The sequence below is a fragment of the Rousettus aegyptiacus genome, unplaced genomic scaffold (assembly GCF_014176215.1).
Source record: "Rousettus aegyptiacus isolate mRouAeg1 unplaced genomic scaffold, mRouAeg1.p scaffold_m13_p_1, whole genome shotgun sequence".
Classification (NCBI taxonomy): Eukaryota; Metazoa; Chordata; class Mammalia; order Chiroptera; family Pteropodidae; genus Rousettus; species Rousettus aegyptiacus.
This window is the reverse complement of record NW_023416284.1, coordinates 143,923,831-143,936,789: the sequence shown is the minus strand read 5'-3', so window position 1 is coordinate 143,936,789 and position 12,959 is coordinate 143,923,831. Positions and strand designations below refer to the sequence as shown.

At 45.4% G+C, this 12,959-nt stretch overlaps 1 protein-coding gene across 4 annotated transcripts in view; it reads right to left on the bottom strand.

Annotated features, from left to right (window-relative positions):
- LOC107518488 (sine oculis binding protein homolog) overlaps positions 1-12,959 on the bottom strand; it is a 153,604-nt gene that overhangs the window by 9,785 nt on the left and 130,860 nt on the right. For 3 of the 4 annotated variants that reach the window (XM_036220580.1, XM_036220569.1, XM_036220582.1), the window contains one exon: positions 7,331-12,180. In XM_036220580.1, the coding sequence (XP_036076473.1) occupies positions 10,222-12,180 (1,959 nt within the window). In that variant the 3' untranslated portion in view covers positions 7,331-10,221. Of the gene's footprint in view, positions 1-7,330; positions 12,181-12,959 lie in introns of those variants that run through there. The other variant, XM_036220575.1, reaches the window with a different exon arrangement.

Genomic DNA, 12,959 nt, shown 5'->3' with positions numbered 1-12,959 from the left:
ATCTCCAAAAGTTGCCAAACTTCTTTAAAAGGCCTGGGGAGGATCTGATTCATATTCTGTAAAAATCTCTGAAGGTGTCTGAAGTAGAGCAAGCCAGCCAAGCCTTATGGCTGCTCTGTAGTCCAAAGACAGAACTATGGGTGGCCACTGTGCGGTCTCTGCGTTCACCATCAGGATAGTCCTCTAGATGGCTAGGAGAGCTGGCACTAGCCTCTGTGAGCCACACCGCTGGTAGCACCTCACCCTCCTCTGCTGGCCTAAGGTTCAAAGCAGCTGGTTGGTCAGAAGAGCAGAGCGCATCTCTGTGGCAATTGGGGCCTGGCCAGCATCCCTCTCGACTGGACTTTGGAATGTTCTATGGGTTGTGAGGTTTCCTTCCACCCTATGATATAATGGAAGGCCTACTCTGGGCACAAAGGGGTTCTTCCTCCCATGTCACCGCCACAATGGCTTTACATACTCAAAACATAGATATGGCAGCCTCCGTCCCTCACATTGTGGTGATAACATTTCCCGATATTTAGAATCAACTGCTGATAATTAGCCTGTCATCAGAATGCAACAATCAGCTTTAGCAATGCTAGTCTTTCTCCTACTTCCTTTCAGTCTACGAACAGCTGCTCAAGTAATTTCTCTCAGACAAAGATTTTGCCCTGTCACTTCTCTGCTCCAGGTCGTGGTGATGTTGCCTGATGCACAATACAAATTCCACAACCTCCTGCTCCTCTACCTACATGCTCTCCTCCAGCCTCCTGCTCCTCTCCTCTCTAAGCCCCTTGTTCTAGCTGAGTGAAGGGGACAGTCATCCCTAACGTGACTGGCTCTTCTCTGCATCCATGGTTTTTGATATCCTAATGCATCCCTTATTCCTCTACTCCTGACCTACAGTCCACGTCCCTACCCAGTTTACAACCTAACTCTGAATCACCTGCATCATGAACTCTCTCAGGGAAACTCCATTAGCTAGTCCTCTCTTGGGATTCTTCTCATTCATTCGGTCAATAGATACTTGTGTGACCACTCTGACAGCCCCTAAGCTAAGTACCAGGTTACAACAATGAGTGAACTGTCCCCAGTCCCTGCTGTCACTGGAGCCAACTGTCCACAGCATCACTTCAGTTTGCAGACAGGTTCTGCATTTTACTGGTAAGAGTGACCTTGGTTATTTCTGGTCTCTCTCAGCAGGTTATTAGCTCCTCAAAACAAGTCAAGGACTCCTGCCTCTCTCCCTCCTCTTCTTTTTCTCTCCCTCCCCCCCCCCTTCCTCCCTTCCTTTCTTCCTTTCTGGTATCTCTTAATAACGATATCCCTGCATGAAGTCAGTGTATAGACTATTAGTTAAATATGGATATGTTTTATCCTCTAGGGAAATAAATGAAGACTATTTCTGAACCATAAATAACTGAACGGGGCTGCCTCCCTCTGTTTGGATATGATTAGGAGTTTATTAAATTTTATAGATTGTAATATATGAATTAAGTATAAATTAAGAACTCTAAATATAGAAGTTATTATTCCTGTGCATAGGCCACACACACACGCGCACAGATGAAGCAGAGAACAAGTTGATCACATGAATGGATAGTGAGGGATGCTGTTAAAATCAAAAGTAGAACCCGGAACTGGTGGCTCCTCATCTTCATTTGCAAGGTGATAATATTTTTTCATAGTTTTTCAATTAGCATTTGGGATTCATATTGTTTAAACTTTGGTGAATATGAAAATAGACATGAAGTCCCATATTTATGATGCCATCCTACTAAATGAGAGGAAAAGGGGGACCTGGATATATTTTTGGTTTGGCATTTTGTAGAACTATTTTTTCTAACATTTGGGGTTTGGCTAAAACCAAAACTTATTTTGCCAAGCACTTTGGTCTTAATTTTTAAACCCATGTGTATTTTAAAAGAAATTCAATCTATATATTTCTGACTCATTTACACTTAACTCATGAAAATGCTGTTTGGTAAGATCTATTAGATGTCCAAACAAGTTTATGAGCCTTTTAAGCCATCTTCCCCTCTGTTCTTACCAGAAAGTTGTATTTTGCCACCATAAAGAGTGTGAGCCCCAGAGACCTGTGGTCAACTTGAAATTTATAACCTCAGAAGCTTAAATGGATTCTGAGTTTGGAAAAAGTTTTTTTTCCCTCTTTCCTCTTTTTCATATTAAGTGCACAAATAAGCTACCTATGATAAAGACAGGATACTACTGTGTCTTAGTTTCCAAGACAGCTGAGGTGAATAGTAGAGAATTCAATCTAACCACCAATAAATTGTCCCTAAGACATTTCGGAGAAATAATATGATACTTTAAGTTCACATGGACACAGATTCAGATCCCATACTCTAATAGAAAGTTTTACTAATTACTCTCAGGATAAGAAAAAGAAGTGGGAGTCAGTATAATTCAAATCGAACATGTTACATTTGGAGGACTGGGGAAGTAGTTTTTGTTTTGTTTTTGTTTTTTAATCAAACAACTAGCTCTCTGTTTAATGACTTTTCATACATGTAAAAAATAAGCTGAATCTACTAAAAATGGTATTTGAATGAAAACAAGAAGAGCAGGAAGAATGTGCATGTGTGCTGCAGTGACTTCACCCTGTATCTCCTATATATAGTGATGCTCAGATACTTTTCAATTAGCGTATTCTAGTGGGGGAAAGCTTTTGGATAAAGTACTTTAAAAATGGCTTAAAAATATTCAAAGTATACGCATCCAACACATCATAATGACAAAGTTTTACATTTAACCACACTCCAAATATCTTAAAATTATTCTAAATATGGGTTTAAGATATCAAAAGGGCTTGTTGATGGGATGCAGAACTTTGCAGAGAAACTTAAACCCGATCATTCTTGCTCCCACAACACCCAATCTGCACAATTTTTAAAGTGTGCATGAATAGATTTTTTTAGAAAAAGATCATGTTACAGTCTGAATTTCCAAAACAAGAGTTGAAGAATGAAATATAGGGTTTCCCCTTCTCTCACCAAATGCAGCTTAGCCACTTTGCTTCTAGATAATTTGTTATTGTAGGTTGGCTCAAATTTAAGACAGTAACATTTTAGAAACACTTGGAGAACTAAGCCAGCTGCAAGTAGGATATCATTACAAATTGAGACACATGTTGTATGGGAATACCATTCATTTTCAATACCAAAAACATGTCTGGGGAAGTAAGCCATGCAAATGAGGGAGAGATATACTTTTTAATTGCAGTTTTTGGATGTTAGGTCAATGTTTCATATCAAATGAGTCCATGAAATGTGTTTCTCCCTTCTGTTCTTTAAATGCTCTCAGTCACATTCTTACTTCCCTTTTTACCCAAAACAAAACACAGCTTGCTAGCAAAGAAAGGCAGCAAACCAGAGGTTCAAAGGAGGAAATGATGAGACAACCATTGGTGCAGCCAAACATCTGTATGGAGTGCGGCTGGGGAGCACGGGGCAGCTTTGATTAGTCGCTGATCTGCTCCCACGGCTGGGTGGAGAGGCAGTTCTGCCCTGTGTTCCCTTCTCCCTATTCTGAATTGTGCACTTGGGCAACATGGTGCAATTGTACAAGCATGTTGTTGCTTATTGTCCAGAGCTTGGTCCTAGGAGCACAGTTAAGAGATCTCAGGGGCGACTTGACTGGTTTCCAATCTAAGAATGTTTGGTACACTCAGGAGCTATTTTAAAGCACAAGACTAACTTCAAGTTATTATTGCTCCTTGCTTTTGCTCCATTTTCACTAGAATCTTTTAAATGGCCCTTGAAATAATGTGTTTGTGTGCATGCGTGTTTCCTCCTTGTTCATGGCCTCACATTCTCAATCCTGACCCCGCCCTATTTTCCACAGCATTCTGCTGTGGAAATTCACAAATCTGGATGACTCTACAGGGTCAATTTTTAGAGCTGGCATCTGAGACGGCATTTACTCCTTTTCCTTGAGAATGGGACCCTGTTAAATGATGCCAGTGCTACACTGTTTATCTTTTAAAGCTAATTTATTTGTTTCTTGGAAATGGACTCCTTTGATGCTTTTGAAGCATTAAAAAAAGTTTACAAATGCATAATGCATTGCCTTAACATGCATCCACACAATAAGTGCCATGCATTTAAAATAGCAACTGAAGAATACAAAACAATCTGCCCATGACAGGGTGAAGGGAAATAGAATGGCCGGCCTCTGTCCCTTTGGCACAATCTCTTTGACAAGAGAGTCTGGCAAAGGCAGTGATGGGGTGGAGGTAAGTGTTCCATGACATGAGGTAAGTGTTCCATGCTGTAGTGTATTTTGGTCTTCAAACACCTCTGCCCCTCCACAATGCTTGTCTGCACGAAGAGAGGTGTAAGTGATTGAGCTATGATGCCCAAGCAGCCACTCAGGCTGGCGAGGAAGTGATTCACTGGAAACCAGACAGGGAGCTTATTTCCAATGCCCTTCTGGGCACTGGCTTGTTAATGCTGGTCAAATGCCTCCCTCATTCCACGAACACTCTCTCCAGGTGAAGCAGCATGCTAGACACAGCCACATCAATGCCCCGATGTTTACTGAGCTGTCCACTTCTCGGGCTCTAGCCATTCCACGCCCTTGGCCCCGACAGCAGTGGAAGGTTTTCCACTGAAGGACAATGTCTCCCTATACAGTGTGCACTTTGAAAATCCAAGTGCTGGGGAAGTACCTGGCTTGTTTTCGTTCCTGCTTCTCTTTCTTCTTTCTCCATAGGTACTCACGGGATGTGGTACCTTGGAGAAAGGTCTACAACCTTTTGTGTAGTGTCCCTAAGGTAATCTTATGGAGGCTAGTACTACATTATGTAGCTGCATCAGTGACTGGGCAATATTAGGTCCACAGCAAAAAGTGCTAAAAATAAATTCTAAGTTTTAAGGGAAACTTACAATTAATTCAGCTTCCTCAGTGTAACAAGAAAAACTCCAACTCCAATATTGCTGGGTGATAATATAATTCTTCAGAGATGTAAAGCACATTTCTTCTGAAGTCAAAATTGCTGAACCTCTCCTCCCAAGAAAATACCTCTGTGCATAGGCCCATAAAACTTTGCACATAATTCCAGAAGGAATCGCTAAAGGCCATCCATGGACTAGTCCACGGAGCCAGGAGACCAGCTTGAGGGAGCAGCCACAGGGGCCAGAGGTCTGGAGGTCAGGGCCAGGACCAGTACTGCGCTGCATGACCCTGAGCGTGAGCTCCTTTTCAAAGTTCGTACACTAACTAAACACTCCTCTTGCCTCACTCTCACCCCAGCCCTGCTGACGGTGGAGGGTTATGGCTACATATGAAAGAAATAAATACCCGGTTACATGTCATTTTACTACTCCATTATAACCATATTGGAATAATATCTAAGAGTCAGATGCTTGCACATTAAAACCCTCCTTCAAGCTCTTGTCATAGGGTTAAAATAGACCCAGCAGCATTGAACGAGGTGTGTCTAAAGCCAATCTTGACACTGTTTCTTCCAGAAAACTCTCCTCTACGAGTCTGAATGATCACAGCAAGCACTCTCCCAGGTCTTCACCACTCACCTGTGCACATGATGCAGACCTGGCAGTTTCTTGCTGGCTCTTTGAATGACTGATACCTAGACTGGACAGCCATCTGTATCCTGACGGACAGCCGAAACCTTAACATCAGGATTATGTCGGAAATTAATGTTTCCAATAACCAAGTACTGGAACATTAAAAATCTCAGGTCTGCCACATGATCCGCACATCTCATTTGTATCGATTTCTTCTTCTCTCTGTCTTCTTTTCCTTGCTTTAGAAGGAGGCACCCATAGTAATATTTCAAATGTTTGGACTTGACTTCCCAGATAGCCTAGTACTCTCTCGAACTTCTCAGCCAAAGAAACTAAACTGGCAAAATTCACCTGTCACCTCCACCCTTATGGGTTTCCTAATGAGGCATGCCCTTCCATTCCCCCACCCCCTTCTCCCCACCCCACCTTGAAATAGTCCTTTCTGGGGTTGTGGCTCCATGACCAGACTAATCATTAAACTCTAAACTCCAAGAAGCCAAAACTACAGCTGCTTCCTCCAGGTCTGCTGGAGAAAACTAAAAGTGGAAGGAACCCTTGCTGATGAGGCTGGGGAAGTATCTTGGAACTGAGGCCAGGGAAAAACGTCTCTTATTTTCTCTCCGGTTCTAGAAACACATAAGAAATTTGGGAGACACAAAGGTGGGAAGTCATGTGGACTTATTGCTACTTGGGAATGGAAAAAGGGAGGGCAAAGGGTTACTCATGATATACATTTTTTCCATTGATTATTTCACTTAAAGAGAATATGTCATTTCCCTGTAAAATCGAGAAGGGGGAGATAATTTTCTTTTGAATATCTTCAAACGTTTGCAGATGGTTACTCTGAACTCCCCCAATGTACCATAAACAAGAGTAAACTGTAGAAATTCGGAAAATGTACAAATACAAACAGTTATACTCCAAGCTCCAGGGCAAAGGCAGAGAGGGGAATATTCCATTTATAAATAGAATACTTTGTGGATAGAATAGTTTGGGTAATGTTTATGCATTGTTTCCCTTATTATTTGGGAGGTTATTTTTTTCCAGCTTACAGAAGCTGCAGAGCTGGTATTTGCAGTCTTGAAAGTTGAAGATTAAAGGACATTTACAGCTTTTAAAATATTTTTTTACTAAACAATTAGTTCTGCATCTAGGAAAATAACTTCCCATTAAAATAATTTGTAATCATATCAACAAACAAGAGTGCATAAAGTCAGGTAACCAGGAATAAAATTTCAAAATCAAAAATATATATATTATAATTTGCTAAAAACTAGCAAATATAATTACTTCTCTGAAGACAACTGCAGCTATCTGGATTACTAATTTCAAGATCGAATCTATTTAAAATTATTTTCTAAATAGTAATACATTATGAGAATGGTGGCATAGTGAAAAGAACAAAGAACCCTGACTGAAGTTACCGACAGACTTCCCTAAGAAAAATATGAGCCACCTACAGCAGGGGTCCACTAACCCTGGGCTGAGCACTGGTACTGGTCTGTGGCCTATTAGGAACCGGGCCACGCAGCAGGAGGTGAGTGGCAGGTGAGTGAGAGACGCTTTATCTGTATTTGCAGCTGCTCCTTAATATTAGCATCGCACCTCAGTTCCACCTCAGATCATCAGGCATTAGATTCTCATAGGAGCACTGGTCCCTGGTGCCAAAATGTTGGGGACCGCTGACCTACAGCATATGGAGAAATCACTCACCTGCACCTCACCCACCAAGTTCACCCCAGATTTCTTTTTGGGTTTTCATACTTTCCACTTTGGCTTTAACTTGTCACCAAACAGTGTTCACTGTCAGGGCACAAAAGCCATGCAGTCCTTTATTTAACATATTTATTTCCAATTCCCGCAACCATACAAACAGGCTGGGTTTCTGAAGGCATGGAAGAAAAACAGCGCCATGTGTTCACAGAAAATCAGGAGGGGTCAGAGAATATGAATGAATTATGGCAGGTTGAGACTGTGCTTTGAGGTGACACAGAACTACAGAGGGCAAGAGGAAATGTGATTTAATGGAGGATAGGCGGTTCTTCCATCTTAAATCACTTGTCTTGTCACCCACTGTAGCTGGCAAAGCCTGAGTGTCTCTGACTTTAGAGAGAAGCTGTAATTTGTTGGGAGACCACTCATAAAAAGAACTTGCTAATCTCAAGGGGCTATGGGCAATTTCATCATTGCATCTTCTGGAAATGGCTAAAGCCAGGTTAATATTTTTAGTAACAACTCTGGTCCACACATAAGATCCTTGCCTGATTCTTTATTCAGAAACATATATCACCCAAATAGCCCTCATATATTTCATGCTTTTATGTTCTTTTGGCCCCATGCTACTTATGGACCAGCAGCACTATTCTTGACCTGGTCACTTCTCACTCCAGTAATGACAGTAAAATCTTTCACCTTTCCAGTCTTCCTTTTATGTCATTTGAATAATACTAGAATGTGTTTAAAATTACAATTCCCAATGCTTTCTGGCTTTCTAAAGGCCATCACTTTTTTTTGGTCCCACATCTTCCTATTACTCATGGCTTTGTCAACCAGATGAAATTACTCTGGTGGAGAAAGCAAGGGCATTTTCAATTCAGGTGACGATGAGAAGGCTGAGGCCATCTGTCTTCAAAAAGCAGAACTTGTAGATGTAAAAGCAAGAAGGAATAGTGAACTGATTTTTAGTGTTCTGCTCCTACTAGCAAAGCCATCAATGGAAAAGAAAACCTCAAACTGTGAGGGCTGAGAATCCCATCTTGTACCACCCAGCAAGGCCCCTTGCTCTGGCTCTGTGCTTCCCAAGCAGACTCTGGCTATAAGGGAGGTACGTGCCCATGTAAATATGTTGGACATAGAGACAATGGTCTGGACACGCCACATCAAGTGTTCTGGTCCACACCTGTATTTCTCACTGTGGAGTAATGGGCTGAAATTCTAGGTCCGTTGTTGCTGCTGGAAAAAAATAAAAAATTGAACACTGTCGAAAAAACAAAACAAAACACTAAACACTATCTAAACACTTAGAGAAGTTGGTAGGTAAGCTTGGTTTTTCTCTAGGACCTTTCCCCAAGGCTGTCGAGGTGTAAACAAATTTTATCAAGTAGGCTCATAAAGGGACAAATTAGCCAATTCTTATAATAAAGTATAGATCTAGAATCAGGCAGCCTGGACATAAATTTTGACTATGCTTATTAACTTGGTGATCTTGAGCAAGTTACTTAATGCCTCAGTTTCCTCGCCAGTAAAATAAAGACCACAATAATTGTCATTTGGCTATGGATACAAATAAAAACCACTGAGAAACACTTAGAAGAGGTCCTGCACACATAGATGTGAGCAATTATTCTTCCTAGGAGGTCCACTTCTCCTACCCAGGCTTCCTTCCTCCCTGGGTTTACATCCTGCCAACTGCAAATGCCTCGAGCACAGGCACCGCATCATATTCCCCTTTGTATCTCTCCAGCTCCTGGAAGGAGCTGTGTACAAGTGAGGTGCTCAATAAATGTTCTTCTCTCTTCCTTTCTTCTACATAAAGTTGACAAAAATAAAGTGAAAGTTAGCTTGTTTGCTGCTCTCAGGCGTAAAGAGTAGAGTTCAGGCTCTGGGTTCAGCAAGCCTGAGTGGAATACTGGTTTCCCGACTCACCAACTTGGGCCACATCTCCAAGCCTCATCTTCCTCCTTGGTAAGAGGCAGATGATGCCTATTCCTCCAGGATTGGCAGCAGGATCAAATGAGGCCACATCTGGGTATAGCGGGTATGTCACATGCTAGTTCTCCTTCCTCTTACTGAAAATCTGGACTCGTTATCAATGGCTCACTTGGCATTAAGCAGGATTCCCCCACTGAGGTCAGAAATACGCATCTCACCCACTTCGGCAATGTAGCCCTTTCCCCTGCCAAAGCTCCCACTGTCGGCTGAGGTGAGCAACCCACCAGATGAGCAGCGGAGCTCAAAACCTGAGAAGTAAAGCTGGTCTGTGATGCTTGAGGCCTGCCCTGGGGAATGCTGGTTGGTGACAAATAAAGAGATCCCATGAAGAGGAGTTATGAGCTATGGCTACGACACCCTTCCAGGCAAAGGGGGTTTAGTGGCTTGGGTGCAGTTGGCGTAAGCATGCAAAAAGGTAAGTTTTTATTCTCATCTTGGAAATGGAATCCTGTGGTTATTAAGAATATCTGGTGAGTTAAGACGTTCTGCCAATGAGTATACTAGCTCCAGGAAGTCGCCTGAAGTTGCCCAGCTCACCTTTTACCATGGCCCTGTAACCTCACGACTGAACTACTCGCCTCAAGTAATCTCTCCTTCCTCCCCGCCTCTTCATCTTCAACAGGGTGAATTACAGAGATGAGCATAATAATAAAAGTGTAATTAAGGAGACAGCGTTGCAAGTTGGGCTCAAAACTGGACTTTGACATTAAGTAAGTGACTTTGGGGATGGCACTTACATGCTGTGACTCAGTTTCCTCAGGTGTAAAATGGGAATGATGTTGGATCAAAATGATGATAGTGTGTGACCAAAGTGTACTATAAAACATGTAAGGTAAAATAAAATCATGACTATCAATTCCACTGTCTGTCTCGGTCTCTCTGTCTCTGTCTGTCTGTCTGTCTCTCTTCGTCTGCCTTGTAAGAAGTAAGAAGTGTACTGGCTCATGCAGAGGAGAGCCCCCGTGGACATACAAACCTTTTACTTATTCTGATTTCTAATTCGGAGGCACCTCCTTTTGAGAGGAGGCTCCAGGTCCTCGGGCCCGGCGCTGAGCATGGGCGAGGAGATGATGCACGGTGCCATGGCAGTCTTCTCCGCGGGTTTTGGCACAGGCTGGATCACGCAGCCCGTCTTGGGCAGCATCCGCAGGGCATACGCATGGTCCTCGTCCGCGGGGTTATTAAGGTTCGGGTCCGACTTGTCGCCCCCCGCCAGGGCCTCCTCCCCCATCAGCTTTTTCGCTGCCTCCCCGTCCAGGTGGCAGTTGGAAGCACAGTTGTTCTCCTTGACGGACTCCAGCTCACTCACCACGGGCTCCTCGGGCGACAGCAGCTTCTTGGGGGCCGCGGGCTGCGGCTGCGGCGGCGGCGGCGGTGGCGGCGGCGGCGGCTGCTCGGGCGGCGGCTCCGCGCTCTTGGCGCCCTCGGCGACAGCGCCGCGCGTGCCGTTCACGATGACATTGCAGGCCGCGGCGGCCTCAGGGCCCGCGGGGGCGCCCGGACCTGGGTCGCCGGCGGCGGGAGGGCTGCAGTGGCCGTCCCTGCAGCCGCCGCAGGTCCTGCGCTCCGCCGCGCCGGGCTCGCGCTCCGCCTTGACGTGCGCGTGCAGCGCGCGGTGGATCACGTTGTGCAGCCGGGCCCGGTGGCCCACGGTCAGGTCGATGACGCCGTCCTGAGGGCCCTGCAGCACGCCGGGGAAGCCGAGCTGGCCGCCCGCGCCCGGGGGGCTGCCGCCGCGCCGCGTCAGGTCCACCACCTCGCCCCGGCCGTGCTCCGCGGGTGCCAGGCTCAGCGCCTGGCCGGAGCAGCCGGGCGGCGAGTCCGCGGACTTGGACGAGCCCTGCTTGGAGTCCCGCGGGGACAGGGAGTGTCCTCCTGGCTTGCCTCCTGCCGCCGAGGAGTCGCCAGGGGCGCTCGGAATGAAGTTCTCCCCGTTGCTGGAAAATCCGTTGGGGGGCTTGGAATCATTGACGTGAGGGATGGGGATGGGGATGGGGATGGGCACGGGCAGGGGCACGATCACCGGGTATGGCACGAGCAAGGTGGGGGGTGGCACCAACGGGGCGAGTGACGGCAGCCCGAAATTCATCATCTGGGGCACTGGCATCGGGCCATTTGGCATCATGCTCACTGGGGGGAAAGGGAGACTTGGTAGGGGCGCACCCGGGGGCGGTGGCGGCAGCAGGCCCGGGGGGTTCCCAGGCATGGTCGGGGTGCTCGGGGGGTGGATGTGGGGCGAGAGCATGGGCCGGTGCATGGGACTGGAAGTGGGGCCCAGGTTCCTGGGGCCACCCGGTGGGGGCCCAATGCCAGGGAGCATGGGGTTGGACAGAGGACTGTTGGGGTTGGAGGCGTGGTGCGGCGGCCCACGAATGAAGGGCGGGCGGATCTGCTGCATGATCTGTTGTTCCATGAAGATGGGCAGCGGCACCGGGCCGCGGTTGGTCATCACCATAGGAGGGCTGCGAGGCGGGACACCGAGGGGAGGCCCGATGCTAGCGGGTGGCTGGACGGAGACAGGAGGGATGTTTGCAGTCTCACTGATGGGCATGGACTTGGGCACTGGCGTGGGGATCTTAGTGACAGAGCAGTTGGCAGTATCAGATGGAGAGACGGTGGTGGACGCCGATGGGCCAGGGCCCTGGCTTTGGCCAGCTGCAGCCACCGGGGAGGGGGCCTTCCTCCGAGCATCTGTTAGAGGAATATTCCAAGAGTCTGGAGTGAGCAGCTGCACCCCGGTGCCTTCTGCTTTATTTTCCATGGGAGGGTGTAATGTGCTGCACAGCCCAGCTGGAAGATTGGCCTGTGTCTCTTTGTAGAAAATGTCCATTTTGTATTGATTGAGACATTTTGCACTGCAGAACTGAAGCCTTCTTTCCCCATCCCCAAAATCCAGGTATTCTTTTGTGTGTCTTATGTGTTTACACCAGTCACATACCTACAACACAGTAATAAAAAGAAAAAAGATAAGCAATTTTCTTTGGTAGGTAGTGTTTCATGTTTCACGTAAAGGTTCTTTCAAATTTCATCTCAATTTTTCACACAGGGTGAAGTGTTTCCTTCTGAAAGGTAAAATTCTTACATATTTGTAAAATTATTTCTCTCAATTATTTTACAAATATGAACTCTTCAGAACAGCAATTATCAATATCTCCTATTTAAAGATAAAAAAAGAAATTGTGTCGTCCCCTTTATGGTGGACCCCACAAAAAAAGAACACATATACCTGCCCACACATTTTTGCTTGTCAAAGAGGCTTGCTATAAATGCAAATCTAAATAGTTTTGGAGAGAAGGATTCTCCAGAAAGTTGAGTGGGCTTTGAAATATAGCCTCTTAACATTCTCCTCATGCAGATTCACTTTACACTATTGACTGTGTTCGATAATGCAGTTGGGAAGGGTGTGCGATGTTAGCCAATAACACAAAGCGCTGAACATCATTATGTCTGCCTTCCAAGGGGAAACTTGGAATTAGTCATGAAGTCTGTGTGAGGTTTAGCTATTCCCAACCTGTGATGTTGCAGCAAGCTAGAATTATTTTTTGAGCTGTTTGCCCACTCTCTCTCAGTAGTCAGAATTTTTGGTGACATTTCTTGGCACACAGTCTTATTGAACAACTTTTCAAACCCAGAGAACGTTTTCCAAAAGTTGTTATGGCTTTTTCTCCCCTTCAAATCTACTCCTGGCAAAAGGAAGGCATCACCAAATTTATTTTA